The sequence below is a fragment of the Pyxicephalus adspersus genome, chromosome 8 (genome assembly GCF_032062135.1).
Source record: "Pyxicephalus adspersus chromosome 8, UCB_Pads_2.0, whole genome shotgun sequence".
Taxonomy (NCBI): Eukaryota; Metazoa; Chordata; class Amphibia; order Anura; family Pyxicephalidae; genus Pyxicephalus; species Pyxicephalus adspersus.
The window spans coordinates 7,180,410-7,207,963 of record NC_092865.1 but is presented as its reverse complement, the minus strand read 5'-3'; the positions used below and the strand labels follow the sequence as shown (position 1 = coordinate 7,207,963).

At 41.4% G+C, this 27,554-nt stretch overlaps 1 protein-coding gene across 1 annotated transcript in view; it reads right to left on the bottom strand.

Moving 5' to 3' along the window:
- The window catches only part of CACHD1 (cache domain containing 1), a 102,420-nt gene that overhangs the window by 29,221 nt on the left and 45,645 nt on the right, over positions 1-27,554 (bottom strand). Inside the window, exons 3-6 of the mRNA XM_072419398.1 lie at positions 19,196-19,344; positions 14,430-14,536; positions 3,887-4,013; positions 655-799 (exon numbers count right to left, since the gene is read on the bottom strand). Of these exons, the coding sequence (XP_072275499.1) occupies positions 655-799; positions 3,887-4,013; positions 14,430-14,536; positions 19,196-19,344 (528 nt within the window). The remainder of the gene's footprint in view (positions 1-654; positions 800-3,886; positions 4,014-14,429; positions 14,537-19,195; positions 19,345-27,554) is intronic.

Sequence of the window (27,554 nt, the reverse complement as noted above, 5' to 3'; positions counted from 1 at the left end):
TACTGTAAAATAAATGTTCTTGAAAACAATGTACTGCTTTTACACATAAAAATCCAATGTATTGCATTCAATACAGGGATTTTGTATTGAATGCAATACAAATAGGTTTTTTGAATTTCCCGCCCTGCCGGCAACGTACATACACATGCACCGGAACTACCCGGTGACTCATCGGATGCAGAAGAAGGAAGAAGAAAGAAGACGAGGATCGCGGCGCTGGACGCCGGCAGATCAGGTAAGCGCTTTATTTACTAACCTTCCCATAGGTTTACATACCCTGAGTGTGACTCGAGGTTACCACTTTTAGCAACATTTTTCTACCCCGAATCTCACTCGGGGTTACCTTTAGGGAGGTTAAAAGCCAAACTGAGAGAAGTTACCTTGGGATATATTCATATGAGCTGCTTAATTCACAAAGCTAACACAGCTGGGTTATTTTCAGATGAGCCTAATGAAAATGTAAAAATTACAAATCACACAATCAAAACTAAAAATACAGATACTTATTCTTACATTAAAACTTTCTGAATTAAGCTTATAGCCTATTACTTGCAAGATGTGAAACCCCTCCAAAAATGGATTCTAAAACAAGAACTTTGACTGATTATTAAACGGACATCATTAAAAAGAGTTTCACGTAAATTTTTCACCCACCTTATCATGTTCATCGATGGAGTTCAGAATTACATTTGCAGCATCTTTGGCTATCTGCAGCTGCGTCTCGGTGATTGAAGCTCCGTGATCCACAATGACCACAATGTGCTTGGACTGCGGTCTCACCGTGGAAACATAGATGGGTCTAGATAAATACAGAGAAAAAGAATTAGCTTTCTGCTATTTTCACCTGTTTAATTTATTACAATGTTCAGAAAAATAATAATGACAATAGATTAGACCTGAACCCAAGAAGATCTGTTATTTTAGAGGAAAAGCCTAGAAATAGCAGAAACTTGAAAAATGTACATTATGCTTTACAATCTTCCTGAAAACTGTCACTTCCTAAACTTGGGGACTTCAGGTCTGTAGCCTTAGGCTGTGTACACACATGCAATAATTGTCGTTGGGGAGGATCTTTCACAACCCTTTCCAATGACAAAAGACTGCACAATGCATGAACGAGCGCTGTACATACAATGCTCTATGGGAAGGGCAAGAACGATTGAGCCGCACCCTTGCTGTGCTCTCTCCCCTTCACTTCAACTTCCATTAGAAGTGTTTGTCGTCCATCGCTTTATATCTGCAGTGTTAGATTATTTAAGGCACCGCTGCCTTTGACTGATAACCTGAACAGATTTTTTGATGCCACTACTTTGCTGCTCTGTGTTCACCTTGCTGGAGATGAATCTTTAGCTTTTTTTCAAAAGGGTGTTTTCTGCCTTCCTCTGGATCAACTATGTCCATAGGGTTTATTATCTAGGGCAGGGGTGCCCACACTTTTTCGGCTTGCGACCTACTTTTAAAATGACCAAGTAAAAATGATCTACCAACAATAAAAACTTGGACTTAATAATTCCCATGCGCGGTAGAGTTTATTTTGAAAGGCAGGGCTCCAAGATCTACTGGTGTTGCCTTTGCGATCCACCGGTAGATCGCGATCCACCTGTTGGGCACCCCTGATCTAGGGTATGTTTATTTCCCTACCGGTTGAACTTGGGACAAATGTCTTTTGTCTTGGTGATGGACTTGATGTCATATGTCCTGACATAGTCAACCTATGTAACTATATGTAAAATAGAAAAGAAAATAAGCTGCTAAGAAAACTTTTGAACCTTTTTTAAAGTCTTTACAAAAGTAATAAAGACTAAAAAAACAGCTAGCAAAATGATTTCTTAGATTGTAAGCTCTTCTGGGAAGGATCCTCTACTCCTCCTGTGTCATTGTCTGTATCTATCTGTCCTTTGCAACCCCTATTTAATGTACAGCACTGAGTAAAATGTTGGTAATTTTTAAACATAGTTTAATAATAATAACATTTTGAAATGTTCAAAGGGTTGTAAATCCGTGTCCAGCTGCCTGACAGTGCTCTGGTTCCTGTGGGAAGTAAAGCCCCAGCTGCCTGTGACTACATCACAAGATCAGACCGATGGCAATTAAAGCTCAGCAAAGCCAATTTCCCCATTAGGCAGTGTTTACTCTGCCACTACTGGAACCAATGTTCTGCTTTCGCCTGCTGTCACAGTCGCGTCATTACATCACTGCGAGCAGTGCGCAAATTGGCACCCCTTTGGCAAGAACCTCAAAATGTCTCAGTACCTTATTCACACAAATTATATTGTTCTGGAAGACTGGAAAACACTGAAATGTGGTCCTGAACCCCAAGACAGACTATTACTGGGTGATCTGAAACTGAATGGAGCAATTTAAATCAGCGTTATGCCAGGAATTGCACCCATACATATTAACGCAACAGCAGCAAGATATCTTTATCAAGTCAGTTTGGTCACTCGTGTCTGAAGTGCTTCTGCCAAACAAACCTAAAGATTTCTGTACAAGCCTCTCCAACAACACCTAGCTGAACAGACCCTGGAACTCACAAGCATTGTACAATGTGGAAGACAAATCGCCAGCTTTAATGATCTGAGTCTCGAAGGTTCATTGCGTAAACCATTCAAGCATCACTCAGATTCTGGGCTCCAGCCTCTCTGTCTGTCTGTCTAACATAGACGAGAGGGGTGTCTAATGTGCTTGCGCAGGCATCTGAGAAGGGGCCTGATTGAGTTGGAATGTGTTGAAAACTAATCTCTGATGCTTGGCTATATAAACAGATTGTCAAGCGAACTGCTGAGAACAACCTAGACCTTCACTTCTCAAATTAGTGGAAGCATGCTTAGCAAGGAAGATCAGTTCCACCAAATATTAAAATTAGCAACATAGCTGCCAACTATTCAAATTTTTAAACCGAAACTCCTACCATTACATATTTTCTGACATATGCCTATTTAGGTCCGATCCTTTATGGCCCAGGGTGGGTATCCTGTGTCTCTCTAACTGGCTTTAATTGAAAGTGGATAGCTGTAACAAAGAAAAGCGCCTAACCTCCCTTTAATGGTAAGGGCCAGTGGATTTATGTTATGGCAGCACAATATATATATGAAATGCTCCTTTGCAAGCTGAACATGGTCAGATGACAGCAATCGTTTAAGCCATGGCCTATATTATTTGCCATTACAGTAATTTTGCTATGCAAGTTTTAGCTACTATTAGTTACTGTTGAAAATATTTGTTAATGGCAAATAGTGGTGATACAGTGTTTAACCCAGAATTTAGGCTGTGTGGGAAGAAGCTCTGGGTAGGTAGCAGCCTCTGTATTGTGAACTAACATTTTACTCAACAGGAACCACTCAAAAACAGCCAGGTGGTTAGTGAAAAGTGGCGGGTGGTACGCCCAGTTAAAAGGGACTGGGGAGAACACTGCTTATAGCTTAGTAAGATGAGCCTTAGGGCTGATAGGTACAGCCAATAGATTACCCAATGCTGTGAAAACATCAATCTATTTTGAGGCTTTGAACTATTGTCGCGTGTCTAGTTCTGAGACTATACTGTTGCTAAAGACACAGGTATTGTATTATTAATTGGCAGCCAATATGTATAGTTTTCTATCATGTGATCACCATCACGGCCAATCAAGCTGGAGAAGTTTGCTTGCAAAGTTCTTCTGCCTATAGATGGCAGTGTGCCACTATGTGCTTATTTTGTATATAGAGAAAACAAGAACCGTAAATTAATAACCAAATGTAATTAAACATTTTTGTGAACTTATATATATATATATATATATATATATATATATATATATATATATATATATATATATATATATATAAAACTTCTGAGTTGAGACAATGATGGCTTCTCTTAGATGTGCAGTTTGTATTGGATCACTCACCTGCTGCGGTGCTCGTAGTTCCCTTTACATCTGAACTTGTGTGCTGGAAACACAGTGAAAATTCCTTCCTCAGAGCTGAAGTATTGCCACTTGATCCCGGGGTTAGATTTCAGATTGTCTGCAAGAACTGCAAGTCAAACAGATGCAAAAAAAAAGATTTTAGAAAGAAAAAAGAATTCAAATACAAGAACAGATACATGAAGTCCCAAATCCAAGAAGTCAAAATTGTGTTGGAATTGTGTTTCTGTAAGTGTTCCAAAAACTAGCAGCCAACTCCAATTATTGGAATATGAACTGTCTCTGTATTTTATATTTCCACTTTTTGATTGTCAAATAAATTTGGATAGCTTAAAGAACTTCTAAAAGGCTCCCTCCACCCCTCCCCACACTCTTCTCACTTAGAATATTGACAGCAACAACAAACAGAAGTGCGATTAATTGCTCAGAGACGGCATGCATTGTTTACAACTTCAATCAGAAGAGAAAACATCTGGCGGCCTCAAGTTTTTGTACAGCGCTTAATAAGCCCTGCGTATCCACCCTTCATATTCCAGTTACAGCTCTGTGACACACTGTGTGTATGTCTACAGTCTATGCTACATGCGTGTGTGCGTGTGTGTGTGTGTGTGTAAGTGTGTGTGTGTGGCAAGTACCAGAATTTGACTTGGGATCAGCTTCTTGCAATCCACTATATATAGCAAGGCATAGCCAGTGAGAGGAAGAAGCAGCATTAGCAGCCAATCAGACGTGCTGTACTGCAAAGAGACATGCCGATAGAAAAAATGACAAGGATTTAAAGTGGACCCATCATCACACTTTAACATAAGGTAAATGGGTAGCTGTCCCTTTACCTTAATGGGAAAAAAAATTTTTTTAGAATTTTTTTTTCTTATAACAATTTTGGGGATGTTCCCTTCTTCCAAATATCTAGGGAAACTCTCAACCTCTATGGATACTTATGTCACATATCCAAGGAGGCTGTGTGTTGCTCGTTCTTCGCATGAGTAAAAGCAGACATGTGTAAACATGTTTTTTTTTTTTTTTTACATTTGGAAAAAGACATGTCACCCGATCTTGCACCCAGGCAGCGCAGGTTGGGTGACATGAGGAAGAACCCGAAAGAAAGATGTAGGTGCCGGACAGAACAGGGAGCTCAGGAAAGAAGAGGGAGCCGAAAAGGCTTTTTTTCTTTTTAGTGAAAGTTCTGCTTTAAAGCAGAACAAACAAAAAAAAATTCCGGTGCCTTTACTTCCGCAGATCCCTCTGGATCTTTTCTGGGTTGGGTCTTGTGCTGTCCTTAAAAGTTCCACCAAAGCGATGGGTGCCGCCATCTTCCTTCGTTCTCTTGGCACATTATTCGATCTCGCACGGCACAAGTTTGGGTGATGTATGCTGCTGTACCTGTAAAAAAAGTGTAATTCTCCCTGCGCATGCATGTATGCAAAAGCCCCTTCTTCTGCACATGCATGATCATGCACGATGTGTGACCTAGGATCACAGGAGGCTTTGCACTCCCATTCTATCTTTACTGCCACAAAGGGGAGAGGATTCACTATTTTTTTTAATGATTCCATTTACCTTACATAAAAAGGTTGTCTACCATCTTATGTAAAGTAAAAATTGTGGCCATAGGTCCACTTTAATTGTGCAGCTCCCCTTTCCACTGGTCAGTCACAGGCTAGCAACTGGACAAGGCTTTTATTCCTTACTGAACTGCAGCAGAGAAAAATCAGGTCTTCAGCTCTGCTAGATGGATGATGTAAATCTCAGGACTGTATGAACACAAATCCAAACTCTTTTGAAGGTTAACCATCTCCTTTACATGCATGTATTTAAGTTAAAGCTAGCCAGCAACATATTTATTTTCTACTCAGCGAAGTAAGCCTTCAAATCTAAACGAACAAAACCTGATTTACCACTGGAAAACACACTACGTGCATACATGACCATGGTGTGAATTCAGTATGAGGTCATGGAAATGATATCTGTTTACTGTAAAGGAGACATGGCACTGAGATCCATCAAACATGGCCATTAGTGGGAAACACCTCAGCTGTCTCCAACTGTCAATAAAAAGCATTAAAGCACGTTATCTGCAGAGCCGAGGAAAGATTCACTCATCGGCAAGTGTCACGAGGTATCTCCTTCCACAAATCGGACACTAGATAAACACGGAGAAGAGAGGGCATTACAGGTTAATGTCACTGACAGAGATCTTGGGATGCAAGACTTCACATGCACTCCTATAATCTCCAGGAGGGGAGCAGCTTGTAAATCCTGGAAAACTGTCACATAGCTTAAAAGGAAACTTAATATTTGCAGGTGCTCCAGCACAGAGCTGAAGAAGAACCCTAGAAAGTGGGATTTAAAGTGGATCAAGCATGAGAGGTTTTTATGTTAAGTATGCTCATGACAAGTAATGTGTAAATGTAACAATCCCAGTAAGTGTTACTTCTCACACAGATCACATTACCACCTTCTCCCCCTGATTTATTAAAGCCCTCCAAGAATGGAGAGCACACATTTTTATCAGTAAGGCTGGGTGATCCAGCAAACCTGGAATGGATTTCTTAAACTCATTTGGTAATTTTTTAAATCCTGGACCAGATCCATTGCAGATTTGCTGGATCACCCAGGTTTACTGATGAACGTGTATCCTCTCCAGCCCTAAAGAGCTTTAATAAATCAGGCCCTATGTCTTCATCTGTTTTTATCTCTACTCAAGGAAGCCATTTTTGTTCTATTATCATCAAACAAGGGTTTTGTTTGCCTTTCTTTGGATCAACTATGTCTATAGGGTTTATATTGGAGGTATTTTTATTTCCCTGGTGGTTGAACCTGATATACTTATGTAACCTGTGTAACTATCATCCACATTACTTCCCCCGATTGAGAAGAGACAAACATGTAAGTTCTGGTGTCTGTGCAGTCTTTGGTTGCATTCAACAACTTGTCTTATACAGTTTTATATCAGGACATGTTGCAAACTCTCACCTTGTGAATTACTAGAAAGTTACAATGTTGCAGATTTAAAAAGAAACTGCAGAAAAGGAAATTTAGGAAATGTGACTTTATACTCACCTGGTATCTTCGCTCTACTGCAGAGCTACATTGCCCCAAAAATCTTTATCTGACACACAAAGGTGTCTCCTGGAAACTCAAACATCACTACTGTGATCTGTTTAGGGGTCGTCAGGAGGAATCATAATGGTCAATTGGGGACACGCTATTTCACACACCTTGTTTTGGATAGAATTGGTGCCTGAAGTTTTGCGAAAGAGCAAGGTATCAACACAATGGCCCTCTGACAGGCAAGTATAAAGCTTCTTCAACAGAATAGAATATTTGGTGACAGAGATTATCTTTTGACATTTGTAGTTGGGTTCTGAAAGTATCCACATCCCTTGAGGAAGCCAAAGTATGTGAAACGCGTCGGGCACAAGTCTTATTTTCTGAATCTGGAAACCCGAACAATATTTTAACATATCAACACCATCCTTACTCTATGATTAGGATAAGTTTTTGACTTGACATGAAATATTGATGCTGTATGAAATGGTATATTGTTTTTTGTATGTGCTGTGTGACCAAACATTATACTAGAAATAAAAGTGACTGTTTTTACCTGTATATATTTAACTGCAATAAAAGCTTCCTCTTCTTTCTTCCTCTTCTTTTGAACACAGCTCACAGTATATTGGCGAGGTGATCAGTGGGAAGAACTGAGAAACCATGGGCTAGATCAGGCATGTCTAAAGGCCCAATTGCGGCCCGTGTTTAGATTTCCACCGGCCCGCAGCCGCTGTCATCACAGGGAATCCCCTACGTCAATATAGTGGGCGTGTGCTGTGCAGAACCCGCACGGACCACACCCACTCTGATTCCAAGAACGTGCTCTGCACAGAGCCTGGACTGACACCAGACATCACCCTGGTGGGCGAGTGCTGTGCGGGACCTGCACAGACCACACCCGCACTAACCCTGGTTAGTGGTCGGTCCCCACACATTTTCACCTTTACCAAATCTGGCCCTCTTTGCAAAAAGTTTGTACACCCCTGGGCTAGATTATGTTGAACAGGTTTGAACCAGGAAATGAGGTTGGCACTATCAGACTTCGTGCAACATTTATTGCAGAGAAGCTCACAATTTGCAACAGTTTTCTCCCCAGAATTTTTTTACAGCTGGATGGGAAGAAGCTGTAGGTGAGCTGCGTCCTCTGTATTGTGACCCAACTTTTCAGTAACCACCAAAAGCAGCCAGATGGTTACTAAAATGGGGTGGTGCAGCTGGGAGAACACTGTGCAATGAAATCAGATGTAGTACAGGAGAGAATCCTCATCTATGGAAGACTTTAACAGGAATCTAGCTTTATAAAACAAAAAACAAATCTATAAAATTAAGCCTGTATAACCTTCTGCAAAACCTTGCCCATGCCTGGGAACCTAAAATGCAAACAATCCAACACAGCGGAGGTTACAACCACAGTCTGCATTATACAAGCCTGAAATTAGCAGATTTGCTACACAAAGGATAGAGACTAAGCAGGGAATGGTAACTATTAGCAGGATTTAGCGGTAATCTCATCTTCTCTGTAGGTAGAGATAAAAGAACACAAGAAAAAAGGGCATGACAATAGAGGTGTAAATGTGGTTTATGACAACGCTTTGGAAATTGCTATATTGTCTGGATGTGGAATAAACTAATTTATGAGGATGGGTGCAAATAATAAAAGAACATGTTTTTACAACTTGGAAGGATGTTGTACTAGTAAGAACATGGGATATGAATCCTAAATTGTATGCAAAGTAAATATTTTTCAGTTTGGGGCAGACTAGGGAAGGGGTAAACTTTCTGGAGATATTGGAGACCAAGAACAAGCCGGCTGTAAAAAAGTGACAGAATTCCTCATCTATACCAAGCCAGAAAATCAGGAAGCAATTATTATTATTAACTTGTATTTATATAGTGCTAACATATTACATAGCGCTTCACAAAGTCTGCAGTCATGTCACTAACTGACCTCAAAAGGGGGCTCAAAATCTAATGCCCATAACACAGTCATATGGCATTACCACAGGATAAGGCCAATTTTTTAGGGAGGGGAAACCAATTAACATAGCTGCATGTTTTTGGGATATGGGAGGAAACGAATGCAAACACGGGGGAACATACAAATTCCATGCAGATAATGTCCTAGGATTCCAACGTGGGACCCCAGTGCTGAAAAAGCAAGCCCCTGAGCCACTATGCCACCGATAAAGCCAAATCATCATAATGGCAGCAAGGGAAATGGGATTAAAAAGGGAGAGCTAAGTGTAGTCAACTTATCTCAGTTCTAGAAGTAAGCAACAAAGGAAACTATAATGGAAACAGTTTTGGTATTTTAAAGTAGAACTATGGCCTGCCATTTAAAAAATAGTTTAAGGTGCATGTGCACTTTTTTTTTCTTGATACCTCTGCAAAGTTTCACAAATGCCTGTTGAAAGAGAATGAGGATTTCAACGTTGTCACTGCTAATTCCAAGCCTGTAGCTTGTCAATCAGCACCTAGTCACACCTAATCCTGCCTACTGCTTATAATGAACTGGAGAAGTTAGGGAGGGAGAGGAGTTCCTCCTCTTAATTATTGAGCATACCTTCGAGCCACTGAGCTCTGTTAACAACTGTGTCAGTTGTATCAGTTACACTTTTATAATAAGTTCATACAAGGCAGTATTCTCCCCAGACCCTTTTAGCTGGGTGCACCACCCGGCACTTTTCAATAAACACTCGGCTGTTTTTAGGTTGTTACTGAAAAGTTGGGTCACAATACAGGGGCTGTCATCCACCTATAGCTTCTTCCCACCTTGCTTTTAGGAAGAAAACTGATACAAGGTAAATAACATACAAGTGTTACACATTCCAAGTATTTATTACATCTCACAGAAATAATACTACCCTCCCAAAATAGTTTTTCCAGCTGGAAATAAAAGATCATAAGGACACTATGCACATTGCATTTAGGTCCCGTTTACAATACTACACAGTTTAAAGGGGCATTCTGTATACAACCAGCTGATTTATTTTAAATGTGCTAGTAACATACCTTAGCTAAAGATAGCTGCAACAGGAAAACTGCAGCACACAAAAAATGGCACTGCAATACACATTTACTGTGCGCTGCCATAGCATGTGTTTCTGTGACCAAGCCCTTAGCATGAAGCTCCAGCTCTGGATTTGGTATGGAAAAGTTAAAAACACCATCAAGCAAATGTTCTCCCTAGACCCTTTTAGCTGGGCGCACCACCCTGCATTTTTCAGTAGTCACCCGGCTGTTTTTGGGTGATTGCTGATAAGTCGGGCACAATAATGGGGCCAACACCTGCTTACAGTTTCTGAGGAGAACACTGTTGTCATATTTGTTAGAACGCCTCTAGTTCCCAATACCTAAAAAATGCTTAAACAGCATTGCAAAAGAATCTGATTGGCTCACATTCTTGGGAGCTAAATTTCTGGTGTGCAGGGAAATATGGGAATCTATTATGAACACTGCAGCCAGACTTATCCATCCTTCCCATTGCTCCTCTTCTGCTGCATCTCTTTGTAGTTCTCTTCCTTGGCTTCCATTTCACCTGAGAATCAAATTCATCTCCTGTGCTTTGCCTTCAGATCCCTCTACAGTTCTTGTCCCACTTACATTTCTGCCCTGATAGAAAAATACTCCCCTAGCCTCTCTCTTCGCTCCTCCAATGACCTAATGACTTCCTCACTCATAACCTCATCACACGCACGGCTCCAAGACTTTTCTAGAGCTGCCCCGACTCTCTGGAATGGTCTTCCTCATCCTATTCGGCTTGCTCCTACTTTATGCTCATTTAAAAGAGACCTCAAAACCCAACGCTTCAACCTCCCCTACCCGTCTTTTTCTGTCTCTTAAACCCTCACTACTTCCCATCACTCAATATCTCCCCTCCTACTGTGTGATACTTCCCCCACCTACTAGATTGTAAGCTCTTCAGGGCAGGGTCCTCTCCTGTGTCACTGTCTGTATCTGTCATTTGCAACCCCTTTTTAATGTACAGCGCTACATATTATGTTGGCACTATATAAATCCTGTTTATTAATAATCTGAATATTTTAAGCGTGCACCCTTTACTTTTTTACAAACACAACACAGAGGCTACGTTCTTAAATCACAATGAGAAGAGCTGAGTGCCGATGAGATACAAAGTCATAGCACACACAGACACATAGAAGACACAAAGTCAGAGCGCACACAGACCCATAGCAGACACAAACAGACACATAGCAGATACAAAGTCATAGCACAGAAAAAACATAATCTTGGCTCATATAGCTCTGTTGAACATAAAAATTTGATCTGAAAATCCAAATGCCTCAATAGGATAATTACTATGTTGCTCTAAATACTTTAACTCTTCTGCAGCTGGAGCAAATTTCTTTTCACGACTCACAAAAAATGTGTAAAACCACAAAACATTCTCAATTTTCTGAAGGCAGAGGGCCTGTAGAATGGTCGGCGGTTACAAATTTTTATGTTGCACAATATTGGCACAACTGATTTTATAACCTACATTTTCTGCAAAATGTACACTAGGTGATCAGAAAAACATATATAGATATTATTGTGAACAAATAATCTTCCAATTGCAGACTGGGCCTTTCTGATCTGATCACTTTGTGAAAGAAAAGTCAGAAAGCAATTGGTTGGATGTGTAAGAACTGTTATACACATGATGCACCCCTGATCAAGATTTACTATGGGCAGCATGGAAGCTCAGTGGTTAGCACCCTGTCCTTTGCAATAATGGGTCACAGGTTTCAATCTCGGCCAGGACACTATCCACATGGAGTTTGCAGGTTCTCCCTGTGTTTGTGTGGGTTTCCCACATAACAAAAACATGCAGTTAGGGTAACTGGCTTACCCCAAAAAATTGACCTTAGACTGTATTAAAAGACATATGACTATGGTAAGGGCATTAGCTTGTGAGCTCCTTTAAGGTACAGCTAGTGACATGACTATGGACTTTGTACAATGTTGCACAAATTGTTGGCGCTATATAAATATAGTAGTAGTAGGAATACCAAAATTGATTCAGCGAAAAATTGTCTGGTAACAACTAATTTGGTAGTATATTTTACTTCCAATTCACTTCACATCTGATCATTTTTGCGCACCAGAAGTCTATCTGAAGAAAAATATTTGCCTGCGTGAATCCAGTCTTAGTGATCAAAGTCATCCAAAACACTGAAATTTTTCACAATGGTAGCAAAGCAGTAAATCGTTCCCCACTCAAAAAGAACTTTTTGCAGAATCTACTTTAACACCAAAGAATGTGAGATGTATTAAAGACAAAGAACTTGAGCTGGGTCCCTCCTGGCTCCAACTTGGAATGTTTATAAAAAAAAGTATCAATTCCATATGCAGCTCTAGTCATCCATCATCTCCCATTGAGCTGAACGTGACCCTGGAGGAGATATATATTGGTAATCTACCTTCTCTTTATTAAAGACCCTCCATAAACATCATCAGTCACTTTATATATAGAAGTGAAGTGTTTACACCCAAGATGAGTCCACTTTCTAGCCGGCTGAAAGACGGATTGAAGACATGAACTTTGGAACCCGCCATTAAATTATAAACAGTCCCTAAGTGCCTGGAGCGCAGCCTCTACGCCGCGTAAACAGTCGCCGCGTAATGGCCTATAGTAAATGAACTTCAGCCAAGATAGTGTACAGGAGGGTTTCATTGAGCAAGAGCCAAAATTCTTTTCAAAACACTGCAAGGCTCTTTTTCCCCCTAACATAAAAAAGTCTCAGTGGAATTTAAGTTATTGTTTTTCCAGGGCTGTAAGTTACACAGAGCATGAAAAGTATATTAATGTTTGTAAATATGTACACAGGACGATTAACTCCTTCTGTTCCTATTTCTTTGCAAATTCCAAGGTTTAGATCTCCTATTTCTTGGGTTGTGGGAAAGCTAAAGACTCCATATCACACAACAGGGGCTCCAAGAGGAACAATCAGGCCCGCCATAACTGCAGGAGTGATAGGTAAGTCTCTGGCCTTGCTCATATTATATGAGACTTCAATTTCAAAGTTAAAATGAACAACAATGTAAAAGAAGGAAAGAAACCACATATCTTTATTACAACTCTTACCTTTCATTGGTTATGACCATGTATTATGTTCATTTTATAGTACCTATATATATAGTACCTATATACCTATATAGTATGGTGGAGGCGAAACGCGTCAGCTTAGAGACCTCCCTAACATTTCATACCATTATCACTCCAACTTTAATTGGGAGTTTGATGACTAGTTGAGCCTGGTATTTCGTTCAGAATTTATATACAGGTAGTCCCCGGACATCTGACATGCGGACGACTCAGATACGAACGGGGCTTCCCTGCTCGTTTATGTGCAGGACTGAGGTTTGATGGGGGGAGGGGGGTGGTTTGCTTAACTTGCAGAAGGAATCTTTTGCTAAACACAGATGAGGTTGAGGGTGATCTTAAAGCGTACCTAAACTCACAAGTTTTACTTAACATAAAAGGGTAGACAACCCTTTTACGTAAAGTAAAAGTTCTGTTTGTTTTTTTTTTTTCATTGCAACGCTTTTTTTTTTTTTAAAGGGTGCAGCACCGCCCCCCTAATTCGAGAATGAATGGGAGTGCAAAGCCTCCTGGGATACCTACGTCCTGCATCCCGGGAGGCTCTTGGGTGCTCTTTCTGAAGCCTTTTCATGAAAAGGGGAAAAAAATTGCCGATCCCACGAATGCACAGTGAGATTGGTAATTTTCTTCCTACCTACATCACCTGATCTTGCGCCTGGGTCAGGTGACGTAGGTAGAAGAACCTGGAAGAAGAGGAAAAGATGGCAGCGCCTGGAGTGCACGAAGACGGGTGCCAGGACGACGCGGGAGCCGATGGAAGACACCTTTGGACCGATCGACAGCACTGCGGGATTAAAGGTAAGTGGATTCTTTTTTTTGTTTAGGAGGACTTTTGACTTTAGTTCCTCTTTAAGTGATGAGCTTTCCTGCAACATATTGTAACTCTTTAATGACCAAGACAAACTCGGCATTTTTTTCTTTTTGCATTTTACAGCACCACTTACGCCTGAAGTTAATGAATGTATGGGACAATCTCAACCACTGTAATCTGCACTTTAATTCATTTTTGCATATACACTTTATATCACAACGAGAAAAACTGTACCATGTGATTTTTTTTGCTATAAAGAAGCAATATTTTTGGCCACACAAACTCCCCTCTATCTTTCCTTCTTCTTTAATTTTTGTTAAAGCACCAAAAATTGATGTTTAATGGGGCGGCCTTACAATTCATTAATTTGATTAACAGAATACCAGAACTCACTACCAACCTCCTACCAATCATGTGAATATTTAAAACACAAAGCTGTGCAGAGGAGCAGTCCAGTGTATGATTTCTCCAAACACACATTTAATAAATAACAATTAATTGATTGTTAACTGTTAATTATTAATTCTCTCAATGTAAGCAATAAAGATACCAACCGGAGTTTAGGTCCCTGCCAGGATTAAACGCTCGGCTGTTCACTGTAGTAGAGAGTCTGTCGCAGCTGATGGTTTTGGAGACGTTGGTGTTGAAGTTTCCATCAAAGCTGTAAAAGAGAAAAAAAAAAATAAAACATTAATATCAAGTTTTTAGCTAAAAACCCACTTTTGGTAAAACAAAATCAGCCGGTGGCTTGTAGACAAAGCAATGATAACCAATATTAAGCTTTCAGACACTCGCTGGTTCTCCCCCTTCCTCTCTGTATGTACAGCACTCTTTCATGCATGTTTCAGCCTTTCGTCATTGGAAAGGATCGTGAAAGATCCTTTACAACGAACAAAAGTCTAACGTGTATACCCAGCCTAAGTGTGGCAGTATAAGCAGATTGATTCTTTCCTTTCCTCTTCTGTATGAAGGAAAGCATGAAGCTTAGAAATGTTGCAATCATTTGCCATTATGACACATCCAATGTTTGGAGAGTTATCACCCACCAGGCAACCCCAAAACTGCCAGATCGCTGTAGGGATATAACCAGAATAAGGATGCATACACACGTTCAATATTTGTCATTGGAAAGGATTTGAACGATGGAGTGGAGGATTTTAACGACTGAATGAAGGATTGAACGATGCATGATTGAGCACCAATCTGCTCCATGGAGAGGGGGGGGGGGGGACTACGCCCCGCAGAACCCCACTGCGCTCTCTCCCCCTCACTTCCATTACGATCGTTCGTCGCCCGTGAATCCACCAGGACGGATCCATGAACAACGAGTGCTGTACACATGCCAAATTCTCGTCCGATATTAGCCCTGATGCGATTATTGGATGAGAATCATCTGACGTGTGTATGTAGCCCAAGGCTAGAAATTGAGTATCTCTTATGGTGGCTGTGTTTATGTTCAGCAGGCTCAGTTCCCAACAATCCAACCATTGCCCCACCAACACATTTTGGTACAGGAGGCAGCAATGGCTTTTTTCTAGACTCTGCCATATTGGTTAGCTTTGCATTAATAAACACAAAAGTAAAATCCTTTGTTCCTTATCTGCGAAAACAAAAAACTGACCAATGTATACAGAGAAAAGCATTAAGGGGGTGAAGGCCTGGTAAAATATCTCTGTACTTTTATCTTGCAAAGTTATAAAGCTCTTGTACTAATATTTATTGTGTACTGTCGAGCAGAGGAAACACAAGCGGCCCGCACTAATCTACTGCCAGACTGGTAGAAAACCCAAAGAAGCTTTGGCAAAGTGTAAAAAAAAATGCACAGATTTTTAGACCGGGACAGTCGCAGCAGGTCTTAAAACACACAGGGGGAACGTGCATGTAGTACAAAATGCCGCAGCGCAATGCCGTCAATTAGGAGAAAAAGCAACAAAGAACGAACAGCTTCAGACAGCAGAAAGTACACACCGTATAAAGCGCACGGCAGCTCAAAAACAAGAAAATCTCCCAGCTTCAAAGCCGGCAGAAACAGCATGGCGCTTCCCCCAAGAGTTAAAAATAACGGTGAAGAGGAGGAAAACGATTTTCCTTGCGAGCTAAATGACACTGACGACAAAGGACGCTGCAAAAAAAAAAAAAATACAGCTCCTCTCCCCGGGAAAGGCAAGAAAACACATATATAGAACTGTAATTGGTTTCTTCACCGACTTTCAGGAGATCAAAAAGCAGCCTGAAAATCATTTTCAAGGGAAGTTGCATTTAGAACAAGGAGGAAAAAAAATGACGGGAGGGGAAAGAAATGGTGGAGGGGAAGAGAAAAGTGCCTTCTGGATTCAGTTTAATGAAGAACTGATCGAAAGTGCCTCCCAGGGGAGAAAACAGCACCGTGACGCCCACTTTGATCCGCTTCCCTCCGAGATACCCACTCCCCGGTAGCCTCCACCATGCTCAACTTGACTGACAGCTGCTCTGATGTAGTGCTGGCTTTGAACTTCAGAAACTTAATTCCCATCAGGCTGCAGTCATTTTTATTCTCTCTCCCCCCCCAACAGGATTTACAAGCTGGGAGATCAGCAGTGCGGAAGATGAAATAAGCTTGCAGGAGCTTTTGAATCTGAACATCAAGCCTGCGCTCGCTTTGGCTGAGGGCTTTTTTTGATGTGGCCTTGGTTCACACCGTAAAACCGAGGATTTGGGTTTTGAAGTAAAGAATATTCTATTGCAACAAAAAAAAAAACAAATTATAGAATATTAGGGAAACAATGGTTAAATAGTAAGGACACACCCAAGTTATATTCAGGTCATTTTATTGCATGTTGCTGTGCTTGCCGTGATGATTTTTCAGTGTATTTCAGCATTAAAAATGTGCAGACGTATTGGTGTTCACCTATATGACAAGCAAAGGAAATCAGCACTAGCATTATTATTATACAGGATTTATATAGCGCCAACATATTATGCAGCGCTGCACATTAAATAGGGGTTGCAAATGACAGACAGATACAGACAGGGACACAGGAGGAGGAGAGGTCCCTGCCCTAAAGAGCTAACAATCTAGGAGTGAAAAAAAGATATCAGTGTTTTTGTTTGGTGATCAAAAAGTGGGCAGGGGAACAAATGACAAGTTTAGTTTTATTGTTGTAACTCCCCATAATTCCGACAGTGTTTTAAGGCCCCTATTCTTTGTTCTAGCTTTCCAATGCCCATCCTCTTAGTATGTTCAATTTTTCCAGTGTTTGTGTATTATACACCAACTGTCCTGTGCCCCTGTACTGTGAATCGGCTTGTCAGCAACCACCCAAAAACAGCTGGGTGGTTACTGAAAATGGCTGGGCAAAACGCCCAGCTAAAAGGGGTTGGAGTGAACAATGAAATAACAACATATCTTTATACCATTTAGTGCTTTAAACACCTGTACAAAATGGGAACAACCAGTAGAACCTAAAAACAGTCGGGTGGTTACTGAAAAGTGCTGGGCGGAACGCCTGGCTAAAAGGGACTGGAGTGAACAATGAAATAAGAATATATTAATGATATATATCCGCATATAATGCAGTGCTCCAAACACCTGCACCCAATGGCAACAGGCAGTAGAACTTAGATGTGCAATCAACACCAGCACCAAATGAGGATAGGAATTTGTATTTATATTCCGGGGTGTAATTACCATGTGTAATAAATGAAGAAAGCCACTGGTATCTTATTGCCAGGCTGTGCAATCACCATCTGTACCAATTCACGATAGGCACTAGTATATATGTTTTGACCATTATCATCTATCATGAGGATAGACCAATATTGACCCTATACTTCATGCAGCAGGAAAGAAGGAGTGTATTTCTAGATAATTAAATATGATCAAAGAGGGTTTAAAGCCAACTTGTATTTTCCCATTATGTTTCTGTGCAATACACAGTCTGCATATGGCCAAATTGTGTACAAAATGCCGACAACGTTGCCTCCAGCTTTGATCCACAGAAGGGGCCTCTGTACCAGGCAGGAGAAAGAACCGATGTTTATCGGTTCATTATCCCATTAATTGGCCTGCAAGCTGCAAACAATGCTCAAAATAGTCCCACTGCTTGTTTCTATCATTCAAAGAAAACCTTCCCTGAAGTCTAGGTACACTATACTAGAAATAAGAAACTGACCTTTTGCTTTCTTGTTTGGCAGTGGAACAACTCCATATATTAATTAGGTGAATTGTGAAACAAACTTGGTGCCGCTTCCAAAAACCACCGGGTCATACGGTATCAGATCTCATCACCCCACCTTACAGGAGGTGGGATCAGGCTGTCTTGCTAGAAAATGAGCCCACCATACAAGGTGGTCCAAATGTTTTCCATCAGAAGTCAGCCTGCCTCTGTCTGCTCTAATCAGCCATCTATGGGACCAGCATATTGTTTGGATTACAGCTGAATATAAACCACTGTAATAAAGATAATTCATTTTTACAGGGATTTAGGGTGCACTTATAAAGGGTTTTTTGTCAGTGAATGTTCGAAAACACAACACTGCTTTTAAGGACAGTTTTATAGATTTTGCTGAAAATGGAGAATGAGAAATGTCAATTTCTGCAAAATGAATTGAATGAATTGTTACACAGAAGGTAATTAAGCCACAGACTGTGCAACATGGCATGGGAGAGACTGTGCAAATATGGTGGGCAACCAGGAAAGGGGGCCGGGGGCCACAGACTGAGCAACATGGGATAGGACACTGCGCCACTCAGGAAAGGGGGCCGGCGGGCACAGACTGCTCCAATCCGGGAAAGGGGGCTGGCAGCCATAGACGGTGCCATCGGGGAAAGGAGGCGGCGGCCATAGACGGTGCCATCGGGGAAAGGAGGCGGCGGCCATAGACGGTGCGGGAAAGGAGGCGGCGGCCATAGACGGTGCCATCGGGGAAAGGAGGCGGCGGCCATAGACGGTGCCATCGGGGAAAGGAGGCGGCGGCCATAGACTGCACCACAAAAGGACACTGCTTTAAAGTAACCGTAATTAAGTTGCCATAATAAGTTGCATTAAGTTGAAACACATATAGACAAAAAATAAATTATTAAGTTGAACTCAATGCAGTATAGTTTGCAGGAATAACAAAGAATAAACTCACACTGTGAATGACCACACAAAAATACAGCTAACACAAAAAAACAAAAATGTGCAATATAGGTCACGTGGAACCTTTCACATAACAAAATGCTGACAGCACAGGTAACTATTAAAACACAATTCTAGCCACTTGTCTATATGTTAAACTACATTACTTTCATTATACAAAAATATATGAGGCCATCCACAAAAAAAAAAACAGGACTTACTCCATCATTGATGGCGGGATGGTGCAGCAATCTTGGATGGCAGTGAGTGGTGACGTCAAATGGGCCGTATAGGATGCCTCCACCACTTGCTTGTTGCGGGTCACCACATCCAAATAGCGGTTAAATTTCTCCCGTATCTTCTTAGCCAACTGAAAAGACAAAAAAAATGTGTCAGTGGTAAATCTGAGGACATGGTCATGGTATGGGCATGACCATGTTCAAGCTGCGTGGTAAGAAATTGTAGGCAGGTGGCAGCCCTTGTACTGTGACCCAACTCTTCAGTAACCAACCTAAAACAGTCAGGTGGTCACCGGAAAAATGCCAGGTGGTACGCCCGGCTAAAAGGGGCTGGAGAAAACACTGCATGGTAAAATATTATTAGCGACAGAACAGGTATAGGTGAATATTTTGGGTTTAGTTCTATTGTAGATTAGCTCAAAAGCAGAGATGAGGAACATAGTTTCTCAACAAGGGTTCCTTGAGCAATAAGCACTTTGTGATTCTCAGATCAGTTTAAGTGACACCAATGATCTTTTTGGCTATCTGTAAGGGTGACGTTCCTCCCACTGACCACCAAACTATTGTACTATAATCCGTGGATATAGTAAATATAGCCGGGGGTTCCCTGAAGACCTGAAAGTTATATCAAGGGGTACCCCATGTTAAAAAGATTGAGAAAAACTGCTTTAAAATAATAAATAGGATTTGTTATTGCTGAAATAGACCTAAATCATGGGGAGCATGACTGGTAATTCTTAGCCCATTTTAGGTTTTCAACAGGTTAAATACTTTATATTTGGTGTAAAAGTGAGGCAGAAAGTTTCTAATTTGATTTCGGGCCACCAATGTTTCTGCATTGTGTCAATACCTCTAATTGGTTTACAATTACAGCTGAAGACACAAAAACACAGACAAATTAATATTGAATGACAAATCCTGCTGGGAGAAGGCAAGGAGAGGTGTGATAGCGTTAAATATGTAAATATGTTTTCTAAGTGGGTTTTTCTCCCCTTACAAGAAAACCTCAAACAGGCTTTTGAATATCGGCTCCTTTTGTGCCTTCAATAGGAGCCGGTTTTCCCAACCTATCTGTTCCTTTTATGTGGCCTAATTTTCCCCAGATGCCCTCTTTGTTTATCTGCCCGAGTCCCCCCCAAGCGCCAGAACTGCGTCTTTCTCCCTAAGCTTTGCATCTCAAAAGAAACCCCCTTTTAGATGAAAAAAAGAAAAAAAATGACATCTCAAAAGGAAGAAGGATTTCAATCTTATCAAGTGTGTATGGTGAATGTGAATGTACAGCTTCAGAAGAAAAGGCCTGGCACCAAATATCCAGCTGAAATACATATATGTAGAGTGTTCAGCTGCCAAAAAGATATGTCATTCTGCAAAGCCTTCTTTTATTCGTACACAAATAATATGGTATATCAGCAAAGCCTGTAGTTTTACAGCTTCCTCAGTATTTGTCCTAGAATTTATTTTTAAACTGAGTCGGAAAAAGCTTTAGGTGGGTGGCAGCCCCTGTATTGTGACCTAATTTTTCAGTAACTACCCCGAAACAGCCGGGTGGCTACTAAAGAGTGCCGGGAGGTACACCCAGCCAAAAGGAGCTGGGGAGAGGAACAGGAGCTGTTCTTAGATAAGCAGAAGAACAAGATCTCCCTGTAAGTTACTTCAGGTGAGCTTGTCTATACACCCGAAACACAATTATAAAGTATCTCACCCCAGTATAAAAAAAATATATTGCAGCTAACCAGTCTATGGTGGTTGCATTAGGCTTTATTGGTGACCTTGCCAGGAACATACAACTGTATTGGTACCTCTACTTTATACATTTTGGGGTTCCAAGGGGAATCTATTTTGTATTTTGGATATCCCCAATGGCAGGGTATTCTGGAGTGTCAATATAAGTCCAGCTGCCATGGATGGACAGACCTCATCAGCACCCAATGTTGTTTGGAAGAAGCGGTAGGAGCAAGGAGAACATTTGTTTCTGTATATTATTATTAGCAAGACATATTACACAGTGCTTTACTAAGTCCAAAGTCATGTCACTAACTGTCCCTCAAAGGAGCTCACAATCTAATGTCCCTACCATTGTCATACGTCATTAACACAGTCAAAGGGCAGTTTGGGCCAGTTAACCTAATTGCATGTTTTTGGAATGTGGGAGGAAACCGGAGTCCCTGGAGGAAACCCAGGCAAACACAGGGAGAACCTTCAAACTCCATGCAGATAGTGTCCTGGCTGAGATTCAAACCTGGGACCTGCAAAGGCCAGTGTGCTAACCACTGAGCCACCGTGCCGTCCTGGTATATATACTTATGCAACTGCAGATATACAGCATACTAGAATATATCATCAAAATAAGTTACCTCTACAGTGATAAGGTCCTCTGTTATATCAGACTAAAAAAACAACATTCCCTTGAAGGCTGATTCTTATCACTATAGTTATTTAATACAGAAAAAAAGAAAAATACAAGAATGTCTTTCTCTGGGTTCCAAATGCAAGGGATGAAGTCTGTGACTGGTGCTCGATCACTGTAAGGGCTTCATGTTTACACTTTTCCCCAAAGAGAATGAGTTTAACAATGTGAGAATGAAAACATTAAAGTATCATTTTACATGAGCAGAACCGGCATTAACGTGGCACTCTATGAAGCTCTGGTTATAGAAAGTGGAGGTGGTGGTGGGGGGGTGTTGATGGTAGGGCAGCTCTTTTCAAGCAGTTACTTCAGTAAAACATTCAGAGCAACCTTCTTTTGTTTTTACTTGACTGCTGCAAGTATTTGACCCTCTTGGATGGGTCAAATGCTTGGTGCCCATGCCGGGACGCAGCGGTTACTACCGCCAGCACACGTGGAATGTCTGCTGCGGCCAGAAAGTGAAGCAGCATTTCAGCACAAGGAAAGGTAAGTATATAGACTTTTCTTGTTCCTTTTGCACCCGTGACTTTGTGTTTGCAGGGGCAAACTGTGCTTCCATCAAGATTTGCACCATAGTAACCCCCCTGTGTAACTGTGTGAAAGGGAGTTTGCAGGGCAAGTAGAGAGAAGAAAATTTCCCCAACACAGATATCAATGAAAAGAAAATATACAGAGGTCATAATAGTCTCTTTGCTAAAGGAGTTTTTTGTTATCACCATATTTAGGGCACTAAAGCAATATCAGGGCTGCATGATTTAAAGTTCAACAGGTATGCAAAAGTATTTAAAATGCTTAAGATGTCATCAAAGCTAAGGCAACATTACTGGATCATGGAAAGGCGGGGGACCCCAGTGTTCTCCCCAGCCCCTTTTAGGCGGGCACACCACCCAGCACTTTTTAGTAACCACATGGCTGTTTTTGGGTGGTTACTGAAGATATGGGTGACAATACAAGGCCACCTGCCTACAATTTCCTCCCAAATTTCTGGGTTGAACACTGCTCATAATGCACAATCTCTCTGCTTTTCTAATCCAGTGGTAGGGCTGTCAAATAAAAAAAACTTGCACAGGAATGCAAGGTCTGGTAAATTCAAATCTACAAATCAGTTCAAAGCACCTGCTGCACAGAAGGTTGAAGACATTGTTCATTGGTTGCATTTGTCTATTTCAGTCTCTTGTATGAAGGATGAATTATAATCCTCATCAACATGCTCAATATATTCTTAGATAAAACCAGTTTATTCTAAGAGGTTTGTGTGCTTCTCTATGCAATGAAGTTAGATTATGGCTGGAGGGGCCAGCAAGGTGCTGTAAATAGATTTCTGAATACATCTGAATGCATCTTGAGATCAAGAGATTTTAGCCCGGATACAATGAGTAAACTAGATTGGTATATATATATAAATGCCTGGATGGGTGGATGTGAATCTGCATGAGTTGTCAATTCTAGGCAGGCTGTATTTGCATGCAGACTGCCCTAGGCAACACCACGCGTGATGCTAAAAGAACTGAAATCTAATTAATAAAAGGGAGCGGGCCACAGATCGCGAGACTAGATAATGCTAGACATTCTCCAGCCGGGAAATCTGATTTGCTGCAGTTTCTACTGATTTCACTGCTTCTTATAAAGCAAACTATTTCAGTACAGAAGAGGGTAAGGTTAGAGTTAGCTTTAAAACAATATAAGGCATTTCTCTTGATATTTCAATCCCCCTAAAGTGGACCTAAACATGGAGTTACTCACTATCCCTGTACCATCATCGCGGGGGCAGGCATCCTCCTTTTTCTTTACCTTCCAAAGAATCTTCCACCATCTTGATTGGCCGTCCGGGGATGACATGTGCGCGGGAAATCACTTAAAACTTTGATAAGCTGCACATGTGCAGCTCAGTATGGGTTTGCCATAGAACCTGGCACATTCTAGCTTCCCTTGGCTGTGCCGGGTTCTCTGGCAAACCCATACTGAGCTGCGCATGTGCATGTGTTACTGCTGAAGGGGCATCACCTGTTCTTTTCTGCAAAATCAACCTGCCTGAATCACAAAACTTTAATTGCACTTTAAAGCACCACTCCAAAAAAAACTTAGGCTACGTACACACACCAGATGATTCTTGTACGATAATCACCTCAGGGCTGACATCGGATGAGAATCTGGCATGTGTACAGCACTCATTGTTCCGTCGTCCATCCTGGCAGATCCACGGATGGCGAATGAGGAACATCAATGAAAGTGAAGGGGAGAGAGCACAGTGGGGTGCCGCTCTGTCATTCACCCCCCTCCCCTATCCATAGAGAAGAATGGTGCTGTATGTATAGCGCTTGTTCATGCATCGTGTAGTCTTTTGTCTTTGGAAAGGATCGCAAAAGATCCTTTCCAACGACAATTACTGCATGTGTGTACGTAGACCTACTTTTGCCAAGGCAGTACTATGGCTGCACCACAAATTATTAAAACACAGCTACGTGAATTGCAAATGAGCCCAATCCTACACCAAGTTCGGGACTGTGGGGTGTGATTAAAAAAATTAGGGCAAAAAAGACCAGGTTTGGCAGATCATGTGATCTATTTCAATCGAACTCAATGGGGCTTCACTGGCCCAGTTTTTTTTATTGAATGCATTGGGTTGCAGTGTAGCTGTGCATAATGGAGAACAAATTGTACACGTCCTCTCTCCAATATAAACGAGGCCCGTCCAATGAAGATTTTTACAATACGGCCGAGGAGGCAATGGAAAACGGTCTCTGCGGTGAAGAATTACCAGCCGCCGTTGACTAGGAACAAACAGGTTAAGAGAGTCTCATAAATAACCCCCGGCTAGCTGGTGTAAAGCTTTAAAGATATCAACACTCAAACCTTAATCCTATAGTGAAGCAGAAACTAATTTAAATTAAATAGCAAGAATACAAGAGCATATTTTGGCACATGATAAATCAGGCTGTTTAAAAATGCATTTGCAAGGGAAATCATTTTAATCGAGGCCGGAGTTTGAGTGAACGGCTCCATGTGCCCAGACTGACAATGGCCAAGTGTGCAGCTACAAAGTGGCTTCAGTCTCCCGCTCATAGTCAATATTATGGCTTTACCTTATTAAGCTTCTCTTAAATATAACATTTATAAAAACACACAAGGACCTAAATGATATGTAAACCCCATTACTAAAAAATATTTTGAGCTTCAACATATTATTGTAATTTCAAATACATTTAAATCTGAAGCTTTCGTTAAAAAATATCTTGACATAAGGAATTATGGTATGCTCAGCCATGAAAGTTCTTATTCGAGCAACAGTGTCCTTGTCTTCCAAGGGCCACGGTAGGCCCAGCTGTGATCCCAACCTATTCCATTTAAGTTTATAGGAGCAGTTTGGCACCATTTTTTGAAGGGAGCTGCATTAGATTGTGGCAAGGCTACCAGATGGCGGCAAGTTGCTTTTGGCCATGCAGTTGTTTGAAGATTTGGTCCACAGTTAGGCTAGACTTTTGTCAACGTCAAAACACTGAAAGACGTATGAACGAGTGCTGTGCATACAATTCCATTTGGCTCTATGGAGAGGGTAGGGGGGAGAATGAGTAAGCGGCACCAGGTGCGCTCTCTACCCTTCACCTGCATTGCGGTCATTCATGGATCTGCCAGGACAGATCCATCTCAACCGATATTAGCGCTGAAATGATAATCTGATGAGAATTATCTGATGTGTGTACGTAGACTTACAGCACACCAAGCAAATCTAATTACCTGCGGTGTGGTTTTCTATTCTTGGGTGCCCAGAAGCCTTTGCTTTGTGCCCAGTCTCTGCCAATGGTGCAGATTTCATACTCCAGTTGTGAAAAGGCCTCAACTATTCCTCAATCCTGCATGAACTGCACATCATTGTTTTGGACCAGCTTTAGGATTATTATTATACAGTATTTATATAGTGCTGACATATTAAGCAGCACTATACAAAGTCCATAGTCATGTCACTAGCTATCTCAAAGGAGCTCACAATCTAATGTCCCTACCATAGTCATATGTCTTTTTTACAGTCTAAGATTAATTTTGGGGGGAAGCCAATTAACTGTATGTTTTTGGAAATGTGAGTACCCAGAGGAAATCCATGCAAACACATGGAGAACCTGCAAACTCCATGCAGATAGTGTCCTGGCCGAGATTCAAACCTGGGATCTAACAGTACAAAGACCGCAGTGCTAACCACTGAGCCACCATGCTGCAGGATGGCAGTAATGATGGACTGTGTCTGTTGGCATAGGTTCTTACAGTCTCCACCAGGGATGCATGCATCAGAGTGACAACCCAAGAGCTCAATTGGGGAAAAAACGAAAGCTGCAGAAATATTGAAAACACCTTTTAAAATTGCATGGACATGTTAAAGCTTATATGAGATTTTACTGATTGCCGTTAGCTTTGCAATATGATGGAAAAAAAAGAAAGAAAAATACTTTTGTCTTAAGAAAGCTCAAACCTATCTGTCAGTCTCTGGCAAACCAACACTCTGCTGAATGACAGACTAGGCCTGAGATTTTACTCTACCGCTTGTTTATATCACATCTGGCCTGTAAAAGCTGCGCTCTGCGGCCTCCTGAGCACTGAAAGACGTTCCTGCTGGCTCTGGGTGATCTCACCGGCCTCAGTTTACACAGTGTCAGATTACTGGGCCTAACTTGGGGAAACACACTTCAGGACAAGTGCTTTAACCCTTCCGGGACAGAACCGCTCAACTGGCTCCAAACCCAGGAGGTCAGAGGTCAGCAAACATTTCAGTAAAAGGATCGCTGACAGTCTGGAGGAATGCCATGGTTGGAACTCGGCTATGAATGTTGATTTATTTATACTCTCTCTCTCTCTGGCTGTTCCAAGCTCTGAAAATTATTACAGAGAGGGCGTTTGTTGGGGAAATGTTCTGGAAACACAGGGCCGGGAACGAAACAAAAAGTCTAAGGCTGCATACACACGTGCAATAATCGTCGTTGGAGACGCTTTGCTCTATGGAAAGGGGAGATAAACGGAATGGCACCCACTTCACTTTCTACCCATTCACTTCCATTACAATCGTTCGTCCATGCTCTAGGATGGATCCATGAACGCCGAGTGCTGTAAACACGTCAAATTCACATTCCATATCAGCCCTGAAGCAATTATCAAAAAAGAATCATCTGACGTGTGTACACAATCTAAGATATTGAATGAAGCAACAAGTTAAAGCGAAACTAAAATTAAAAAAATAACCTTTATTCTTGCAGATCCCTCGATGACGCTGGTCCTTTTCACAATCGGATCCCGCGTCGTCCTGGAATTCCTCTTTGTCCCAGTGTGCGGGGAGCATCGGCACCGCCATCTTCCTCTTGCTACGTCACCCAATCTCACACTGCGCAGGTGACATAGCCGCTGTGAAGGGGATATTAAAAAAAAAAAAAAAAAAAAAAGACGATCTCACTGTTGTCTACCCTTCCACGTAAAGTAAAAATGTTTAGTTTTGATACGCTTTAATGATCTTCAAAATATATCAGAACTTTAGTCAAGACCAAAAGTTTTTAAAAGCAGATGTATCGGTTACGTAGACTTGGCATTGGAGCTATTGGTGAGCTTGAGAAATCCCTGGACGGAGGTTTTAAGCTCATTTACACTTTGGAGCTGAAAGATGAGTGCGTTTGTAAAGGAAGAGTACATTTGGGGAATAAATTGATCTCGCTTCCCTACCACTGGTTTGAAGAACAAATGCAGGATTCATGATGTAGCCAAATCCAAGTTATCACCATGCAACCGGACCAAAATCAGCGAGATGTTGCTAACTTCTGATGACAGAGCATGTTGTTGAATATGTGCAGAGGTAGCCGTAGGTCAAATGGCGATCTCCTTAATGGAAAAGGAATGTCACCAAGAGGAATTTGAAGTCTAAATCTCAATTGTCTGCTAGCATGCAATTAGGTTAATTGG